The sequence below is a fragment of the Chroicocephalus ridibundus genome, chromosome 8 (genome assembly GCF_963924245.1).
Source record: "Chroicocephalus ridibundus chromosome 8, bChrRid1.1, whole genome shotgun sequence".
NCBI lineage: Eukaryota > Metazoa > Chordata > Aves > Charadriiformes > Laridae > Chroicocephalus > Chroicocephalus ridibundus.
Window position 1 is genome coordinate 42,728,922 of NC_086291.1, and position 22,222 is coordinate 42,751,143.

The window sequence follows — 22,222 nt, forward strand, 5'->3', positions numbered from 1 at the left end:
GAAAGCAATTAATTCTTTTTGAACTTCCTCTGCTTTGAAATTGCATTAGGTATATGACAACTTCCTGGTAATAACTCCTAAAAAGCTCGCTGATCTAGAAATAGTGTTCTGAAATATAAATACTTTTAATAAATTAATAATAATTACTGAAGTAAATAAATACTGAAGTAAATTTCGCTGCATGCAGTGAACGTATGCAGAAGTTACTTCGGAATATGGTCATACGTACTATGCCTGCATTGCATATAATGAATTATATTTTACCTGGGGACAAGGAAGGGGATAGAAGAAAGAAGCTTTTGGACTTTAATATTCAGCTAAATGTAAAATTAAAATATTCAGATCCAGGGCAAAAAAAAAATGAAGTGGAGAGGGAGAACTTAAGTCTGGCTTGATGCTAATTATCTGTCAAAATTAACTGAAAAATAATTCACGAGAGACTAAAGCCTCGTTGAACTTTTCACTACATCTGGCCATTAAGTTTTCAACAGGTATAAAAACACAGAGGGGAATTGGCTTTTGAAGTTATATAAAAAAGGGGAAAACTCACAGATCTGCTAATGTTAGCATGCTGTGAGCGGGGACGTGTCTTAGATCTTTGTGAATGAATAAAACTTTGCAGCAGTGGGGCAGTGCAACTTTTTCTGCTATGTAGTGAAACATTTCCTTTTAAAAGGTGTCTGTTTTCTGGTAGTGTAAGCTTTTCATAACCCGTACTCCACTGCGTCAGTAAGGTATAGGTGGCCTTAGCAGTTACGTTACCTACAGAATTTTCAGTTATTAATCCGACCTACCAGATTCTTAGCAACATGGCAGATTGCAAGGGCAAATGACATGGATTTAAACATATTAATTATATCTCTGTGTGTAATTTTATATTGTATGCCTGTGACAAAGTGTTTAATGGTCATTGTTGCTTTAGAGAGAAGTAAGTTTGAAGTTGACATCTCCTTCCCTGTCTTTTTTTCCTCACTTTTTAATAAGGATGTGGGAGCCTTCATAAAGGATAGACTTAACAGTATGTGCAGACGAATCGCCATATTTACAGACACTGCTATGTGCACTGCTGGTTACGCTTGCTGACCCCAGCGGCTGGGGGGCAGAGTCCTGAGGAGCAGCCCCAAGTTTCTGTTAGCGCCTGGTTCTCTTTGTCTCCCGCCATTTCACAGCGTGCCCACAATCAAACCACCGGGGCTTTGGCAGCACTTTCAGACTCTGCCCCTTTGTGATGTTTCCTGCTGTAAGCCTTGAGAAGCCTCTTAGGTTTTTGAGGGTATTTTTTGGACCTGGTCTAAAGAACACTGAAGGAAGAGGGAAGTCTTACACTGACTTGAACAAAATTGCCTCCCTGTGTTTCTTCCATTTGACTTACGGCCAGCCAACACAGACTTTCAGTTGCTGAGGAAAAGGAGAATGTACGAACCGGGAGCTGGGTCCATCCCTATTCCTCTGTCGAGGTGAGGGGCAGCTGGGGTGGCCTGTGTCAGGGTGCCGAACACTTCAATGCCAGGACGCCATTTTGGTTAGCCGGTGCCGGGCTTTGCAGCTGCCCTTGGCGGGAGGGGGCAGAGCTGGCCAGAACCGGTTCTGACCAGCCGGTGCTGACTCCCGCCCAAACAGGGCGTGGCAGCGTCCCCTCAGCGAAGCAGAGCTCTGCCTCACAGGGGAAAGGGGTATGGCCTGTCAAAGTCCCAGCGAAACAAGCGAAAGTAAGCTGATAAACAGCACTTGAAATGTTAAAGGGTATGCACTGAGGTCGTCGGAATTACAGAAAACATCTGTTGTAGCCTGGAGACTACAGGTAGGCGTTTTTATATATGAATGTGAATTGCACATCCGGACAGGTAACTACAGAAGAAGCTGGGGTTCCTACTAGTGAAGGGTGTTAAAGCCACTATGCTCTTAACGGTTTTGCTTTTTAGTAAATTTTTTTGGGCCTTTTATTTTTAATGGTTTTTAATGCTTTTGAAAAGAATTCGAAGGTGCTTTAACCAAAAACATAGCTGGACATTAGAGGCCTTTATTTAAAATAGGAAGTACTTATATTTCATACAAATTAATGAGAAACTATGTGCTAAGCAATGTCTGCAGCAGCTAGTAGAGGCTGAAAGACAACTTAGGTTATTTATTCACTTTCTTGTACACGTGCTTGTAAGACTGTGCATTTGGAGATGTACACCATCTCATGCTGTCGTTTTGTCACAGAAGCAGTGAGAAGTTTTGCCTTGCAACGTGATAAAGTTTCTATAACATGAATTTATATTCAGCTTCTTGCTAGGAGCCAGGGCTTTTTTTGTAGACGAATGCAAATGTTTCCCAGCACAGAAGGTGAGCAAAGCGTTGTCTGCAACCAGTAGCTGTTTTGACTTTTTCTTAACTCTCATGTTGAGTTTTCCTTATGGAATAAAGTTTTGCATTTCAATAATGGGGAAATTAAAATTATGGACTTTAATTAATGATTAAAAAAATTTTTCACTTCAGCTCTTTGAGCTGAGCCACGTGTTCCTAGTCACTAACTATTTTAGTAGTCTGTAACTTCACAATTTTTTGGAGATTCACTTTAAAGTGCTGGGCATTCGACTTAAATCTGTTATAAGCTGTCATTATTACCTTCGCTTATTCTTGCTTGAAATGTGCTTTCTGGTTTTGGAAAAAAGTGTAATTAGTTCATTAAGCTAGGCGAAAGCTAGCCATGATGGCAGTAAGTGGAGTAGGTCAATGTTTGCTGGGATATGGAGCAGAAATACACAGCAGAATAACTCCTAAGAGAACTTTATATAATGAGGCCACTGTGGGAAGCCACTTAGAGTGTTCAGCACTCATAGAGAATCAGAGAATGTATTCAGCTGATAAAAGTATTTATTATTGCATAATGCTCCCAGATGGTAACATTTAGAAAATACATTCTTTTCCTACTTTTGTTACGCATCAGCCTTGTTGGTGTGCTTTTTATTAGACAAGTAATCTTCCAGATGTTGTTTCATTAAGCTGAGGTACAGAGACATTTTTCATTAATTTTCCGTTCCCAAGTTCTGGGCACTCCATTCTGATTTTCTTTCTTTAAAATTGCAGGACGGCATTTCATATATTAGGTGATACACAGATTGCACGTTAGCTGATTAAACTTACCAGAACAGCATTAATAGAACACTTGCTAGCTTGTCTTTTTCAGTTCTCCAACAGGTAAAATAAACAAATATAAAAGTTGCGATTTATAAATATATACAACTTCTGTGGTTAGTTCAAAGTTTTGGAAAACGACAAACCTTCCTGAAGGACAAAATACAGGGAATGAGGAGCCATAAAATAATTTTTTTTTTTAGTATTTTTTCTTGATTCTGTGTATCTATATAGTAAATCTGGGATGTATTGTGTGAACTACGTTGGACTTGGACATGTTTATTTTTCCATACAGAAACCTCAATTCTTGGAGGTACATGCACTTCAGTGTAAGTCTAAAAGAATTAAAATCTTTTTATTTCTGGCTGAAAACATGACTGTCTGTTCTTAGCTGTATAAATGTTCAGTTCCTACGCTTGAATTTTCCTTGCAGTAAGAAAAAAAAAAGGTGCTGTTGACTTCACAGGTGTTAGAAATAGGTGTTCCATTTTCATGAATGATCCTTAAAGAGTCTTATTAGTGAGATGGAAGTCTAGAGGATATATCTGTTTCTCCAGGAAAAAAATTGGGAATGCAAGTTCTTCTATAATTTCTTCTAAGTCCTTGTAGTAGAGCTCATGTTAAAAGAAACACACAAACATGTTGCTATATAGGAGGTTGCAGTTGCTTTCTCTTTATTTAATCAGTATACCTGGCAGCGTGATTTCAGGCTGCTCCTCTATGGTGTTAAGGTTGCATAGTCCACTATACTTTTCACTGAAACTAATGTATGTGAAGCTTGGAAATGGCATTTGAAAGTTTGTGCGAAGAACACGATGCAGGCAAGTGCTTTACTGTTCTAAATCATAAAATGGAGAGAGATAAATAGCACTCCTTCTATATCAAAAACTGTCTCTATGGAAAGTTTAAATTTTAATATTGAAAATTGAAATCCTTTTAGGAATTGAACTGCCAATTGTATTTTCCCTTTTTTTTTTTTTTTCTCCTTATAACCAGGAACAAAAAGTTGTATTTCTTAGGGAAATAGTTAGGAATATTAGGTATTAAACATTCACTCTAATACATGAGTACCTTTTTCTTCCTACTCTGTATCATCAGTGGATGAAAAAAGAGGTGGTATGTTGATTTTATATGTATATGGGCTAAGGGATAGTATGCGTACAGCAATATGAGTCTTTCAGATAGTCTGTTTTTGAATTCTTCCTTTCTATTCTTCCTTTCTGTTAACCTCCACTATTGGCACCCAAGTGTCATACAGGATTTGGCTTGCTGTGGGAATTCTTTTCAGGAATTGTGACTGTCTGAAGACAGTGATTAAAAAAAAAAAAAGAGAAAGTATTGTTTGTGCTTAACAGCATGACCACAGCAAAGGAGAAAGTGAAAGAATGTAAAACCAAAGGACTTACTATGTTGTGGTGGGCTGACCCAGGCCAGCAGCTAAGTACCCCCACAGCCACTTGCTCACTCTCACCTGCCGGATGGCACTGGAGAGAGAACAGGAGAAGTAAAAGCAAGGAAACTCATGGGTGGAGATGAAGACAGTTTAAGTGAAGTGAAAAAAAACAAGAACCCCAAAACCAAACATCGCCTTCTTCCATTACCCTACTTTTACTGCTGAGCATGATGTTGCTTTGTATGGAATATTCCTCTGGCCAATCTGAATCAGCTGTGTCCTCTCCTCATCTCTTGCCTGCCACTAGCCCGCTCACCTGGGGGTTGTGGGAGGGTGTCAGCATGAGCAAAAAAGAAGGTCTTCATGCTGTGCAATCACTGTTTAGCATAACCAGAATTTTAGTGTGTTATCAACACTGTTTTAGGGAAAATCTATTAGGAAGGATGAGGTTGCTGAAGCTGTTAACAAAAACAAATCGCACAGCAGGACGGGATTTCTATGGCCAGTGAGAAAGGTATGCTTTCACCTACTTCTAAGCCAGCAATCTTTTGTTCCTACATACAGTATTTATTTATTTATAGTTTAAAGGAGTCCATACTCTTTGAACTGTCTCCCTTCACTGCCAATGTTTCAGCACTTTCTTGGGAAGCAGAGGATGAGTTTACAGGCTATTAGTGAATAGGGGAAGCTTTATGTCATTTGTACTTGAATTTAGACTTCTACTATCATCTACGCATAAATTGATCAGATGGCTTTCCAGTACATGCATGGCAAGATTATCAGTGACAGATTGTTTTCAGCATATTTGAAGGGGACAGACTGAATCAGACCATTGTTTTGTTTGCCAAATTAATATCTGGGATGTAATCCAACCTGATTAACAGGATGTCTATGATTGGATCATGAAAGGGTAAGCAGACATTTGGAAGGCCTTTTTTATACCTGCTGGCTCTATTACTTTCTGAGTAGCTTGAACACATGCAAGAATATGCTTCTATCCAGTAATCCAATTCATTTCTCATTGATTCCAGTTTGTCTTTTTATGTTGTATTGGATCTCTTGCCAGGTAAATCTTTTCTCTGTAGCAATAGATTGCTTTTTACAGCTGCCTGGATGTCTGGTAGTGGGCAGTTTGATCACAACTCCTTAATCTGGTTATTTCAGAACTGACTTCTGATACAGTGATGCAGAATGTCTTTTTCTCTAATGAAGCCTGTTATTATAAGAGCACTTATGCTTAAATATATATCCATATTTGGAAATTTGAATATATATGCATGTTTCTGTTGTCTTTGAAACATTATTGATGATTCTTATGTAAGGAGTAGAGTAAGGGTTAATGGTGGGGGGTTTTCCATTTTTCTTCAAAAGGTATGTTTTATTGTCTTTTGGTTTGATGGGTGATACAGAGACTTTGTGGTTTATATATAAACCATGTGCTTTCCAGATTTGATTTATGTAATCACAGCGGTTTTGCACAGTTCAGCTGAAAAATTCTTCTTGTTGATCAAGGTCAGAAAAATCCAGGGATTCTGCCATTTATCTCGGCTGCTTGAGTACTGAAATAGGACACCCAGGGCAATATTAAAAGAAGTAGTGTAGAGAGATGTCTCACTATGGTTTACTTGCTGTGTAATAACTTTTGTAAAAAAAATCAGGGGTTATTTATAAGAAATACAGTAAAAGTATTGAAAGAAGAATGCAGATGTTCAAAGTCCGAAAGTAGAATATTCTTTTTTTTCCTTTTCTTTTTCTTGTCCTTGTCAGCAGACTAGTGTACAAAAGAAAGGTAATTTACAGGGTTTTTTTGTGGATAGTGCTAATATGCGTACTATGCAAGCGGCAACCTTTTTGTTTTGAATTAAAAGCAATGCTATTAAAAATAAAAAATATGATCTCTGTTACTGTCTTTCACATTCACTTGATAAAGGTTGAAGATCAAGGAACAGAGCAGTTTTTTTACATGTGTGGATTGTATGAAATCCAGTAGGGAACATCTATTTCAGCAAATTTGCTTTGTGTTTTCATTTCATACAACTTTGCTTCATTGTGGTCTTTTCCTGAATGGAAAACAGATTTTTGCCTTTGCAAAGTCTTATGCAATTGTATCATGTTGCTGGCCTTTATTTTCTTTGTCCTGTTTTCCTCCTATGCATGTATTGTTTTATTGCTGCTAAGCAGATTCCAGGATTTCTTTGGTTCATAGTGTTAGTCTGAATCAAACTATGCTTTTTAACTTTCAGATGACACGTGTGGTAGAATCATAGAATCATAGAATTGTTGAGGTTGGAAGGGACCTTTAAGATCATCGAGTCCAACCTTTAGCCTACCCTGACAAGAGCCACTTCTAAACGATGTCCCTCAGTGCCCCATCTACCCTTTTTTTAAACACCTCCAGAGATGGTGAATCCACCACCTCCCTGGGCAGCCTATTCCAATGTTTAATAACCCTTTCAGTGAAAAAATGTCTCCTAATATCTAATCTAAACCTCCCCTGACGTAACTTGAACCCGTTTCCCCTCGTCCTATCACTTGTCACCAGGGAGAAGAGGTCAGCCCCCATCTCTCTACAACCTCCTTTCAGGTAGTTGTAGAGGGTGATAAGGTCTCCCCTCAGCCTCCTCTTCTCCAGGCTAAACAACCCCAGCTCCCTCAGTCGTTCCTCATAAGGTTTGTCCTCCAGGCCCCTCACCAGCTTTGTGGCCCTTCTCTGGGCACGCTCCAACACCTCAATGTCCCTCTTGTAGCGAGGGGCCCAAAACTGAACGCAGTGGTAGGTAATGACTAGTCAAGAACACATTTCCTGGCTTTGCTACCCGCTCTTTTGACCTTGGCAAGTTAATATTTTCCTCATTCCTTTCCATAGCAGTGAAACACATTTCTAGATGACTTAAGAGGGTAGGTTTTGTTTTCTGGTTTGATTCCTTTTCACTGCTATTGAAGATGAAAAATGCTTAATCAGTTTATTTTTAACCAACATTGGGAGGAAGTTTCTCATGACACTATTTGAATAGTTTTGAAAAGTAGTAAAATAGAATAATTTTACCATTCTGTATTTGTTATATTCTATAAAATGCTTTAAAGAACTGTGACACAGTTTATTAAAATGTAACAATTTTTCAATCTTTATTACACAGTCTAAGTATAAAGAAGTACAAAAGCTAAGATTAAAACATTTAGAAAACAGTATTGCAGCAAATCTATGAGAATATTAAAATTCACTAGTATGCATAAAAGTAACACTCCATCTATTCATTGTAGCTTTATTTGTATCAAACTCAAAATCTCCCTGAAAGCGTCTCTCTGATTAAGGAACAAATTTCAACTACATGAAGCTGTCTTTAACTGTTTTCAGTTATGTGAAGTAGGAAGCCTTCCTTTTTTTTTTCTTTTATAAGTGTATGCAATTATCTGCCTTTAAGAATACTACAGATTATATAATTCAAGTTTTGGGTGAACCGATTATAGGATGGTTTAATTTTTTGAAGATATTTAAATAGATTCAGATGCTCCCTATAGTGTTTCTTCTCTTACTATGATAAATAATTAACTTCATCATTAGTAGAGACATATTAATAACACAAGAGAATGAGATTGCAAATCTTGTGTCTCAGGTTCTTTTTCTTCTGCTTAATGAGTCTGATTGCAAACAAAGCTTGTTTCCCAAAAGTAATTGTTATCCAGAGGAATAATATGCTTGATGAACTCAAGATATCCTTCCAAGTGAAAATGTTTGAGGAAAGAAATTTTGGTGAATCAAATGGCATCTGTGTCTGCTGTGTGTGGTCAGGGCTTAATTTTGAAAAAGCTCAGCAGTTCATGTTTAACTGTGCAGGTGATAATTTAAGATTCAGTACTGTCATGCAGAAGCACTGTCTCAGAGAATGGCCTTAGTGAAAAGTAGTTACAGTTTGCAATTTTAGGGGCTAGGGATCGGGTGCAGTTGATGGTCATGCGATATATTAGTAACGTCATGGGTCCTGTGCAGATACATATGTTAAATTCTTGGACTTTCCTTTCAATCCTATAACACAAGTGTCAACATGGAACTGAGGAAATGGAGGCTAAAAACTTCTTATTTTTCGTATATTTGAGTTCTAACTTACCATTCACCGAATTCAGGTGGAACTTTGTTTTTCATTCAGGTTATTCATGTCATTGAGCACTGACACTCAGACCAGAGTTTTAAAATACACCCCCTCAAACAGCAGCAACAAGAACAAAACCACTTGAAACTTCTTGTATCTTGCCTATTTCAGTGTCGCTTGCTGATTTAGTCATTCCTCCAACCTAAATATACTGAGGGTCATGATTAAGTAAGCCTTCTCAAAGCACTAAATATAAGTGTATGCACTGATTTCTTTTAAAGGCATTAAAATCACTTTATAAGTTTTAAACCATGTGTTTAAACAGAATTTTCTATCAAAGTATGTTAAACCATCTTGTCTTCTACCAGCCATACTACAGTCTTGGTATTTAATGTGTTCTTGCCTGATGTTCTAGTCTACAATTTTGACATGTTAATTTCCTTATTTATTTCATTATAAAGGATTATGCTATTTCTTATAAACACAGATTACACGTTTTAGAAATAAAATTTGTCTGCAGCTCATTCTAGGGAAACATTTGAATGTGTAAACTTGTTTTTCTGCTTTTTTGTTTCCGTGTAGTTACAGAGCTCTCATTGATGGTTACCTTCAAGATACTATACAGTACCTATTTTTATTCTTTTGCTACACCTAGTGTATCATACTGAGTCTGCATTTATACTGTACTACCCTTCCTCTGGGGTCTTGAACTACTGCTGTATCTGTCTTCCCTTTTCATCAAATGCATAATGTGTCAATGTCCACCCTATCTAGTTTTGATCTGAGTACAAATTAGGACATGCTTGTGTTCTCCAGATGCATTTATCTCCCGAATTCTGTCCCAGAAAGTCGATGGTATCTTAATCGTATGCTGCTTTCTCTGAAGTAGCTGTACCCCATCACAGATCTATGGTGTGCAGATTAACTGCACGCACGCTAGGTGCTGGATTTCTGGCCATTTTTGTTTGCAGTGAGAAGCAAATGCTTTCAAGGGACATTGAAATTCATTCTTTAAATCAGCCCAGGTAATCTTATTTACGCTCACCGGCGTTTTCAAATGAATTTCAATGGAATATAGCTGTATGATTGAAATTCCGCTGAAGAACCTGCAAAAACTTTGTAATTCTTGATGTTCCCTCAGTACTTGCCATGGCCATTAAGATAATTAAGACCAACTGGGTGAGGTTCCTCTATTTACATTACTGCCTCAGGAACAGCTGTGATTGCAGTGAGGCTGCATCTTATTGCATGAAGTAAAAAGCATCCAATTACATCTTAGGTAAAGAAAGCAGAGAGGCCTGTGTTGGCTCAGTTGCGACGCTTATAGTCTCAACTGAACTAGATGCAAATATTAGTTGTTGCTACTAGGTTTGAAGATTGTTGGGTTCCAGAACTTTTAATATGTGTTCCTAAAGTCAAGTCCTCAAAGAAAAGTTTCATTGTTTTTAGAAGTTCTGCTCATTTTCTCAGAATGCTAAGAAGTACAGTCTGTCAAAAAAATCTCCGTATTTATTTTGGTAGCCCTGTAAGCTGAACTACATTTGGAAACTTGGCTTATTTGCTTTCTACGTTTAAACCAAACAATAGTGTACTGTAATCTGATATGTTGCAATCTAGCATAGGACACTTTAAGAATTGAATCAGATCAGACCTAGACTGAGTTATTCTGTGTGGTAATGAACTTGTTATTATTTTTCAAAGTATTTTGTGTAGTTGTTCTTTCGCATGAAATGATGGCTTGTTTCAAAATTAATTTAAAAACCTATGAAATTTTATACTCATTTTAAAAGAAGTTATTCTTGTAAATGTCACAAACTGTTCTTACCTTGGCTTTTATTTTCGTCTGTATTTAAAACCTGCCCATGTTTGTTCTAAGTTTTTTCAGGGCCACATACATGATGTAAATTTTATTCTATAGGTCTGAGTTTTAGGGCCAAACTGATGATCCAAAGAGTGGCTAGTCCTTAGTTAGCAAAAATGTCTCTTTATTACTTTTATTTCAGCATAGCTGAAGCTATGCTTTCAGCAAAGCGTCACTCAAGTTGGTTTTGGTAACCCTAAAAGTTAGTTTTAAGCCATAGTTCTGGAAACTAGAGAAAGATGCTGTAGTAATGATTTTAAGAAACAAAATGCACTTTTTTTCTGGCATAGTAAAGCACAGAGTCGATTTATCATGTGGATATAGTTTAAATTTTACAAGATAGGTACTTTAAAAAATATTCTTCTGCTTAGTCTGTTAATTAGTGAAATATCACTTGTTGCATTTTAAGATCTATAATCCTAAATTATTTGGCAGTCTTTTCCAATTACATAGTTTAACCCAAAGTTTAAACTATTAACTCAGTAGTTTAAACTATTTAAAAAAAACCCAAACACCACCAAGCAAAAATAAAACACCAAAACCCACAAGGCAACACAAAGCAAGCATTGTTATAGATTACATGGAATTTTTAGCCATAGTTTTAGTCAGTTAATTTGAACGTTCTGCTCTCATTTTCTGTCTTTAGAATAATTTTTTTTCATTTATGTATCCAATTCTTTTCCAAATAAATGCTACAAATCTCCTCAGTATCTTCTATTAAATACAAATGTGCATACTATTAAGGTTTGTTCTTTAAACCGGTTGTGTTTTGACGTACAATGATGATATAGCCTACGTAACCAGAAGATGGCAGTGTAGGCTAGAAAAAAAACGTGTTCAGTTTGTAAAACCTTCCTCCTTTATAAATGGATTAGGCTTTTTTTATTCCTTCCCCCCCCGCCCCCAACTTAATTTTGTAATAACTTCTAAATTATTTTAAGGCTTGCTCATCCTCGACAGAAGCAATGGTTAGGATTCTCTGTTATTGTACTGTCACTACAGCTCGTCTGTATGTTTATCTTAATTGTCTTGTTTTAGATCTGATAAAACTCCAAAATAATTTTTTCTACTGACTCTGTGTATTATTTTTTAATTTAGCAAACTCTCACTCCACTAAATCTATTTTTTAAGGATTTTGCATAACAAAATTGTGAAGTATTTAAAAGTGGCGTCTCTTAAAGCACTCTTTCACTTTCTACTTCTTTTCTGCACTGCTGCTTGAATATAGTAATAATTTAAACGTTCCAGTGGCCAGATCACTGTAGTACATTAAAATATTTAGAACTGTAGTTTCATGTTTTTAGGTTGCATAAAATCCATGTATGTCGTAGCAGCTGCTCTTTCTCTCTGCATCATATGAGAACCAAGCAATGAAGAGATGAAATTAATTTAAGACATTAGAAAATGCAGTTTACTTTTCAGACTCACACCTGGAAACTTTCCTAAACACTATTTTCGTATGCTTCACCTAAAATGAGAGCACGTTCAGTGTTCAAGTGACTCAAATGTGACAGAAACCTCAGTGCTTTCATCTCACTCTGTCACCTCCTGCCTCCTTTTCTCCCTAAACTCTTGATGTCATTTAGGCATTATTTGTATTAGATTATTTTATTAGAGGGAGAGGATTAGGGCAGGAATTATGTATCTTGATAAGGATTTCCTTTTTATTTATTTATTTCTGTTCAGAATGAGCAAAGAGAAGATGTAGCCAATTCACGAAGTGAGCATATGAAGGATATAATACAAAACTAGCTTGATGGATTTGGTGGTAAGTAGGTGAATTGTTGTGGGACGATGCTTTTGAAAATGGAGTTTATTTTATTTATTTTTGTAACAGTCATGATTGAATCTCTTCAGAAAAGCAATTCTATTAATTTGCTCAAAACACAAGTGACTACATTACTAATCTAAAAAGTACACCACAAACCCCACCATTTCTAAAGAATTTTATTTGCTGAGATTGGCTTTACTCTGTAATATAATTGTTATGCTTAAGCATATTTATCTGAGTAGTTTTATTACCTATAATACTGTTTTTTTAATTGATTGATTTTTACATTCTGATGGGTGTGGGATTATCAAATAACTTGGGCTTTCATAACAAGGTTGCTGTTAAAATATTTTCACAAAAGCATTTGCAAATGTGTCCTTGAGGGATAGGCTTATATGATGTTTAACATTTATGGAAAGGAGGGTGAAATTAGTAGTGGATTATTTTACTGTAAAACTCTAGCGTAAAACTCCTGGGGATAAACCAGAGACCGACAACTATTAACTTGTTTTTTCTAGCCAGTCAGTTAAAGTCTGACTTCTATGGCCTGCAGGGCACATTGCAGGACTTGCAGGACCTGGCTACTTAGTCAGGCATTTATTTGCAGGCATATTGTGTAGCTGAATGTGATTTTTTTTTTTTTTTTTTTTTTTTTTTTTGATTGGTAAGCTTAATAGCAGGTGGGGAGCTTACCTGCCATGGCTGTTTGTAGGGAAAATGACTTTTTTGTAGGTATTACAGTAAAGCAATTGTGTAAACAATAAATCAGAAATTGCCTCACCTATACTATTCTATATATTCTTTCTGCCATTGATGATGAACTGCTGATGTGATAATGTATATTGTCTCACAGTGTATTTGGTCTCTTACATTAAATAGTACTAGAAAGTGTAAAATGGAGTGCAAGAAATAGCTCTAAATTTAAGTTCAGTTGTCATTACTTACATTAAAGTTTTTATCAGAATTTCCAAGTATGGTGTTTAGATTATATACATACAGCTGTTTATAATCTATGGAAGGGTAAATTCTAGTTGATAGACGCATTAATGATATCCAACTTAATTCTGTATGCAACTGAAGAATAAGTTCTTATAGAAATTGTAAAGTTCTGAATTTACTTGGTTTGGCTAATGCTGTGTTAATAGTAGTCTTTGTGTATGTTTAAAGCTAGCTAGACTGGCTATAATGATTGCCTGTCTAGATATCTGATTAACACAATTGGATCTGTGGCTCTGTCCTGTGAAATCTATAAATTTGTGCAACAAAGCATCGAAGTTGCAACTTCTATAATTAAGTTTTCCTTAGTTGTGGGCTTTTTTTTTTTTTAAATACAGGCTTTTATTCTTGTTGCCTTTATGTCGTGAGGCTGATTTTTATCTTTGTGCTTAATGATAAGAATCCATTAAAAAGTCAGGCTAAATTTAATATGTGTCATCTCTTTTGTAATAGTGCTCTTTAAAGACATGAAGTTTACATTTATGGTATTTTCTAATTATTTAATAACCTGTTTAGGGATTAATGGAGTTGGAATCAACTGCCAATGTAATTTTAATAAGGATTTAGTGCAGAAGAGATTCTGCTGTATGGATATTGTATTTTGAATGCATCTCAGAACTAAGTCCATATGGCTAGGAGTAGAGGTATGCACTGTGGAGTTACGATTTACAGTTTTTAACTAAATTATTCTTAATTGCATTTCTGTTAGTATAGCAAGTACTTGAGAATCCTGAAAGATCTTTCACAGTCAATAAGAGTTATCCAGTGATATTAAATATCTAGCTGTTATGAAAGAGGGAAATTAAAAATATAAACAAGCTGACTGAGATTCAGTGTTCTATCAGGGACCTTATCTTGTAGGAAAAAGAAACAACTTCAACTTACTATGGCCTATTTTCTAACTTAATATTTCATACTGAGTACTAATCTGTGACAAGATGTTCCTAAAATATCTGACCGCTGTCTTTTTTATAATTATATCAGTTTAATTTCTTTTGAAAATGATGGAATTATTGTACAATGCAAGGGCTGGCTATTGCCTGAAGAGAACGAATTACTTGGTTATTCAATTGGATGGAGAAACTGGCTGTTTGAGGAAGAATTCATATTATTTTTCTACTTACAAAAAATTCTTAGAGTCTACTGCTGGCTTCCAAAGCTTGGTTCCATAGAGAAGTCTTTCTATTATTCTTCACTAAGTCTCTGGTTCTGATTGCCTATACACAGGCTACACTGAAATGATCAATTTCAGATGTTGCAATCCTCCCACAATATTACTTGATATTTTAATTTCTTTTGAAATGGTCATTCAGCTAATCTTGAATGGTTTTGTTGTGAGCAGGTGGTTATTCTTGCTTTTAGGAGTGAGCCCGTGATGATAAGTGTCAGTAACAGAACATTCATAACAACTTGGCTAAGCTGTTTGTCCAATTTTTGCAAAGCTGTGTGGCAACACAACATACATTGTTTTACTGTATTACATGAGAGATTAATTCTAATCGCAAACTTCTCTGTATAGTTAATGAGCACGTGTGGTTACCTAGGCTGAGTTGTAGACACAGATTCTTGAAGTCCGTTAAACACCAGGAACAGTTTCTTGAAATTAGGTTTCTGCTGACAGATAATTATATTTCAAAGAACAGTACATTTAGCAGAAAATGTGATTCGAGCAAAGGGTACTAAGTACTAAGCTCTGTAGAGATATCCCATTACAATACCAAATGCAGACTGTTGCCCTAAAGATACAGATAAAGACTACCATCACCATAGTTATTTTTATCCCAATTTCTGTCATGTAAATCTATAAAAAAAAAGCATCAACTTGCACAATAGTTTCATTTGATAAAGAAACTTATGCAATAGAACTTTGCCTATTTAGCAATGTAGCTAATAGTTTTCCTTTGAAAGGAAGTCTCACAGAAATAATGTCTTCTATGTAACCTTGGCCTTTTCAGAGATAAGGTTATGAGAAAAAAAATCACTGGAAAATGATGCTGATACTGTATGATCAAGGCGTATAAATACTACCTGTCAATAATGGAAGTAATGGATTTGTACAAAGGTTTTGAGAATCATCATCATAAAGCCAAAATTTCAGGCAAATATTTATTTGCGTTTTTCTTTGTGGATTTTCCTGTATGACTTGTCTTGCTCCTTTTCCTATGTAACTTTTCAAAGTGAAGTTTATTGTTATAAACAGTTCCACCTGTATTGAGGCTTTACTAGGTCACAGAAAAACTTTTGTTGTTCTAGAAACCAGCCATTCTTACAGTGACATAAACTTGGTTATTTTGAACTATCTTAATTTTTCATATATATAAAAATCTATTTTTGAATAATGCACATGATTATTTTTTTTAATTTGCAGAAGGCAATATTGTGATATTGTTGATGTGAGATGTGTGAAATTCTCTAGTTTAGCCATTTCTTTGCATTCAAACAAAACCTTCTGTAATTGCTCACTAGTTTAAGTTTACTGTTTTCTGTTTGTGATGACAATGTGCACTAGCCTTTCCATCCTTAGAAGTTTGCTAAATATATTGGCGAGATTTTGGTTTATAGTAAATAACAAACCAGTAATGCTGTTCCTCAAACATGGGTTCATCTGAGAGATGGGAGGGGCAGGAAATCAATTCTTCTTATCTTTACCAATTTCTTCTAGGAGATAAGAATCTCTTTGAGTTGACATAGATTAATTATACAGATTATATCAGTTGTCTTAATCAGAATCCTGTAATAGTAAATCAGTCTTACTAAAATGGTTAATACACCATCTCTGCAAGTAATTAATAACTTTTTTTGACAACTAGTGTTTAATTTTTCTGTTTTTTCTTTTTTTTTTCTTCTCTCTTTATTTTGGTATTAGAAGTTTTTGAAAAGCAGATCCACTAATTTCAAACTTAAAGAATGCTAAAAGAAATCAATGCTTACATTTAATTAGGTGTTCCAGATTCTCTTTAGGAAAAAGGTGAAAAAGCTACTGATACTGTGTGGTCCTATAATTTCAAAATTTCCTATAGCTGTTCTTTAAAGATTTTGTTTTACTTAGATATGTATGTGCCTTCATGGAAGTGTGCAGCTGCCTTAAAAATTCTCCCCAGTTCTTAAATGTGCAGTTTTCTAGATTATTTCTTCACGAGTCCACTACTTGAAATTTCTTGTTGTCTCAGTCTTCATTTAAGTTTTCCATACTTAATAGTTGGCAAATGGCAACACAAAAAAAAAAAAGTCTGTTTCTTTATAGTGGTGGTGAAAAACTTGAAAATACATAAATGCATAAAATGCAAAAGCAGGTAAAAAAAAATATCCCCTATTGTTTCAGTTTTTATGATTTGGAGAGTTATTGACTTAGTATTAAATGTGAACATTAATTCTCCAAACCATCACACAGAGAGAAAAATGGAGTGCTCTTGGTCCCTCCCTTTCACACACTGACTTGATTTATACTGGCAGCCAGTTTACCATGGTGCCTTCCTGCTAACATAGATTTTGGCAGCAGGGAGCTATGTGGTTGTCCTGATTAGACACTTTCACAGGTAATCGGTTGGCTAGAAAATGAAATATTCAGTGCAAGAGGACTGTTATCTAGTGACCAGCAGTTCTGAAAGTTTAATATTTCTTCTGATTTCTTTGGAAATAAGTGATCTTGTTTTGTCATCTCTTCTGGTCCCTGACAAGGACTTCAGGTTAGACTTTCTTCAGTGCCTGCTGTTGAACAGTGTTGCTATTTGTGTATTTAGTTCCTTCCTATTTGCATTGTTGATAAATTTCAAACGTTTCTTAAAGACATGGAACAAATGTTTTCATGAAGAGACTACATGGATGGGTGTGAAGAAGCTTAGATGTAGACTGTGATAGTATTGATAAGAAGATCTTTTAACAGTGTACTACATCCTTTTTGGCCATCGTTAAGGTGCTATGGTTTACCTGGATGCTGGAAATTGTATCTGTGGCAACTATAACACTGTACTGGTTTATTTTACACGTTAAATGTACCATTGATTTAAAAACCTCTTTTATTTATTTTAAGATGCTGTAAAATGGAATCTCATTTTTAGTATAAATGGTGTTCTTATGAGGGAAAAGTCAAACACCTTCAGTGTTTTATAGAATATAGTGGATTTTTTTTTTTTATGAAGAATACAATTTTTTTTAATGTTTTCCTGAGCACATTATTCCAGATGTATAATGCTGGCTTATCTTCAAATGGAAGCAGGAAAAAAAAATGGACTAATGATGAGCTTCTACCTTGAGTTTTATTCAAAGTGTCCAATGACTCTTTTAGACTTCTGATCTTAGAATTTCTTCCAATGGTTTATAAAGTCCCATAGAAAGCTTTTTCATGATATTTTTAATCCTAAATAAGCCAGCCCCATGGCAAGTCTGTGTGGTGGGGAAGCTGTTGATAGTTGAAGGCATTTGAAACTTCATACAGATACCAGAATCTTCTGGGAATATTAGGAAGAACCTTTCCTCTCAGTTTGCCTTAATGTGACACAGACAGTTAAGCAATCAAAACAAACAAACAAGTTGTAATATTGGGCATGATCATTACAGAACCTTGGTTTTTGTTTCAGACATCATTGGAAAAATACTAGTGCATTGTGATCAAGGATATTCCTTTGGCCTTGGCAGTTGGACAAACATATGTACAGTCTAATAATTTACTTCTCTTTTAAGATGCTCATGTACTCACGTACAACCACACTTATCTTAAATCACGGGGACGTTATGGATGCCTTTTTATGTTATTTTTCCTATATGGGAATATGCAGCTGCTTAGTGTGGAAAGGTATTTATCGCCTCACTCTTCGATTAGTGTAGATTATTCATATGTTCTCACCCTGAAGATCACAAGGTACTATTTAGCTGTTGCAAACACAGAGGAAGAAACGTGAGGGACATTTCCAAAGAGCTTTGAGCTCTTAAATCTTGCTCATATTTTGATTTTATGTGAAACACTCTTATGACTGGCTTTCAGTTTTTGTATGACAGCATTATAGACAGGGTTGTTCTTTCATCGTGCTATTTGTGCTGTGATGATAGGTAGGAGAGGGCTGGATATCACCAAGTAAACTATTCTCAACTCCAAAATGCTTTCACATTATAAAAAAGCAAAGAAAGAAGAAAACAAAAGCTCAGAACTGCTGGCCTTCAATATTCTCTGCAAAACTACCTATTTTAATGTGGGGAATGTGGTGGTTATGGGAGCTAGTTGGGGAAAAGAAATGTATTTATGATCGGCATGCAGATTATTTTTTTTATGGTAAATTTCATTCCTATGCATTGAAGGAAAAAAAGTGTGAATTTTTTTTATATATATATTAATATAAAAATAATTTTTAAAAAGCCTTTAGAAATAATGTTTAATTAACATTTTGCGGTAAATAAAGTTTTCCTATGTGTGAGTTTTCACCCTGTCTGTTTGCTAAATTCATGAGACATGCATAATTCCAGATAAAGCATGCAAAAATACTGATGCGCACGGAAGAAAGAAAACAATATTTTCATCTGCCATTTTTCCCTTTATAGACCACCAACTTGATATCATATAACTGTAATTTTACCCACCAATTCAGTTTAGAAAGTATCAGGTTGGGGGGGGAAGCTGCATAAGTTTTAAAAAATTTTTGCCTAATAGGAAAATACCCACACATGCTTATTTTGGTATGTATTACATACAATTCCCATATCACACTGTCAACTGATATTAATATACCTGTGTAGTAATGCATATGTTTACACCAAAAAAAATTTAGCCATCTAGATGCTGAAAATAAGCACCAAGACTGAGGTAAGAGGGGCTTAAGAGTGTTTTTATTTTTTTTGGTGTCTGTTAATAAAACATAAAATATGGGGAATGTTGTTTCTAATGATTCCCTTTATAAACTACAAAGTCCAGAAAAGCATTTAGTTCTTTGCTGATTATAATACCGTATTAAATCAAAAATGACTGCATAAAAAAACTTCCATAAAGCCAGCTCAGTCTTTTTAAATGATGGTCTGGCAAACAAGAGATCCTTTATTCTTTTCCCCCCTTGTTTTTCCTTGGGGTAATGAAAAATGAAAAATGTTGTGTAAATGTCAAAAACATCGTAAAGGATAAATCCTAGGGGTTGGTTAATGAAACCTTTCTGCCTGGTGGCAAGCAGCAGGCCCTCATCACTACAACAATTGGCACCAAGATGCTTTAAGCAGTAATATCTCAAGAACTGTGTACCACATTCCATCACTGATTCCTAATGTACTTAAAGTCTCCTAGGCGCCTGGCTTAAACTAAAACAAAAAGCAATGAAACTGCTACAGCATCTTCCCCACCACTACCACCATATTTTTAGCTGGCTTTACCATAGAGATTTGCCACCTACCATCTATTAAAAAAACAGAAGATTGCATGACTTATGAATACTATTTGTTCTCTACTACAGTTTAATTATTGATTGGGTTATGTAAACAACATATATGTGTTATATGTTACATACTAAAGTGGGATTTTTGTTTGCTTTTGTGATTTCAGACGTGCAGTCTGTGCTGTCACTGTTGCAGTAGTATGCAGCTTACGTTAATGGTATAAAATAACCAGAAAGTGAACTGAAAAGTGAAAAATAAAGTTGTGGAACATCCCAAGATGGGACAGTTAATAGCTCATTAAAATTATTGTTTTCTGCTGTAAAATTGAAAGTATTTATGTTGGGAATTATGTCCCTAATGATGAAATGAAAATTTCTCCTGAAAATCTCGAGTGGGTCAGAGATAACGTGCATGCATTCATGTGTTTTACAAGGCAGACAACGAATTCAGGCCTTCTAACCAATGAACAAATGAAGAAATGGTCACTCCTTAAAACATTTGCTTTCTAGTAAATAACTTTGTTGTACAGACTTTTGGCAGTATTTACACAAAACAGTGCTGGTCAAGACAGGATAGAGATCCTATGCTATTTTCATTTTCATAGTCTGAGCATCTACTGAGAATAGTTCCTCTGTCTGTTGTCAGGCTGAGCCTCTCTGGAAACAACCTTGATGTTTGCCTTGGCCTGTTTGTGCAGGATGAGTTGCAGCGTTTGTCTTGCTCTAAAAAGGGGGACCTCAGGAAACTGATGAGGACAAGGCAAGATGTGTCTCAGTAAGCTTGTTATCAAGTGGCTTATTGGCATATGTTCTCAATGTGCAGGAGTTGATGAGAGAGATTTCATCACCTCTAGTTGAGTATGCATATGGGTGTGCGTGTGTACATCTATTTAAATAATGGAATTACGTATTTATTTAGGAAGAAAAATATTATATTTGTGGATTATTTATTAAAATTTTGCCCAATGAGTGAAAAGAGAAGTGGGAATTGCTATCCACAACTCCGTCTACAAACAGATTTTGGTTTTTCAGGCACTGTGGCTTGGCCATTGGCTACGAAGGGAAAAAAAAACCCTCATAACTGGTTAAGACAGTGAAAGCAATTGAAAGACTTCTGAACGACTTAACAGTTGCCTTTGTTTATTGAAGATTTCCTGGGCTATCCTAAAGTATATTGCTAGGAGTACGTACACAGTTTTTAGGAGGAAATTGGGAGGTTTGCAGTTAGCTTTCAGGAAGAATCTTAACAAAGTTAAATAATGTGCGTTTAAATCCGAAATCTATTATGTTGCTGACATCTCCATACAGGTGATTGTCTTGGTTTCCTCAAGCACTGTTCACTGAGCTTTACCCTTCCTGTATTGAGAGTTCTTTCATGGCAAGAGTGTTTTGTTGAGGATTCTTGATACTTTCAGCAAAGCAACTCAGCAAAACAGTTGCATTCTTCTTTTCTGTGATCTCAAAGAAAAGAAAAAAAAGAGGGGATATCATACTTCACTCTAAAGCTAGAAACCTACACTTTATTCCTTCCTTCTGGCATATGGTAATCGCTATTGCAGTGTTAGATTTTTCAAGTATTATTTTCAATCTTAAATATCCAATGTATTATTTTTGTTTCTCAATTTATACAGAAATCTCTATACTGCAGACAAACCTGAGAATTTCATTAAATACTAAATAGGCTGATCTCTTATTTTCTTAGATGACCTATTCTCTGTTTCTTCTATTAGATGGTTGATGTAATCGAAGTCCCTGGAGCAATGTAATCAAATAATGTAATTTTTTCTTAATTTTTCAGTACTCTCTTAGCAAAGGAGAATCTCTCTTGATCCCACATTGATAAATACAGTTTATGGGTGCGGGATTACTATATGCTAGGTAGTTCCAATATCAACATCTGTTCAAATCAGATAGAAGCCAAATAGAAGCAGAATGTTTATGCCAAATAGAAGCAGAATGTTAATGAAAAGCTATTTGAACCTATTTCCTCTGCAGCTTTCTGTACGTAGATACAGGTGATATCTGGAAAATGACCTGAATGATTAATATTTATTTTATTCTTGTCAGACCACATTTTCTGTGTCTTACACACGTTCCATCATCTATTTTTATTTTTTATTTTTCTTTCTTATTGGTATAGAAACATGGTGCCATATTATTGGTGAAGGAAAGTGTTTGATGGAGACTTTCTATTTGGCAAGAGGCTTTCTTCCTGCAGCTACATGAGGAAACTAGTTTCATAGTGACTCAAATTTATTTTCTTTACCTTTGGTATATCAGTAGTAATAAAGTAATGTGCTTCTTGTTTGTCTATAGATAAAAGAAATCAAGTCCTGCCATATACAGCAGCACAGCAGCACAAGATACAAATGATAATTATTGGAAATAACCTAAAATGTCTTTGTTATTTTCTTTCCTTAATTTAATCACGTTGACTATAATCACTTCTGACTGTACCCTAGCTGGCTATTCTCATTATTGGCATACCTCTCTTTTAAATAATGGGTAGGTTTTGACCTTGTCTGTTTTTAAATATCTTTGTTTCGTGGGCTTATTGTAATTTTGGTTTAAAAAACAAACCAACCCTAAACTACTAAATTCCAGTCAAGCTTCCTTTAGCCTTTTAGCATTAAGGTGGAAATA

General features: G+C 35.5%; 1 protein-coding gene across 45 annotated transcripts in view; it reads left to right on the forward strand.

Annotated features, from left to right (window-relative positions):
- RBFOX1 (RNA binding fox-1 homolog 1) overlaps positions 1-22,222 on the forward strand; it is a 908,679-nt gene that overhangs the window by 301,046 nt on the left and 585,411 nt on the right. For 4 of the 45 annotated variants that reach the window (XM_063342863.1, XM_063342872.1, XM_063342864.1 and 1 more), the window contains one exon: positions 12,149-12,230. The exons of the other annotated variants lie outside the window; for them this stretch is intronic. In XM_063342863.1, coding sequence (XP_063198933.1) covers positions 12,219-12,230 — 12 coding nt within the window. In that variant the 5' untranslated portion in view covers positions 12,149-12,218. The remainder of the gene's footprint in view (positions 1-12,148; positions 12,231-22,222) is intronic. 45 annotated transcript variants of the gene reach the window in all.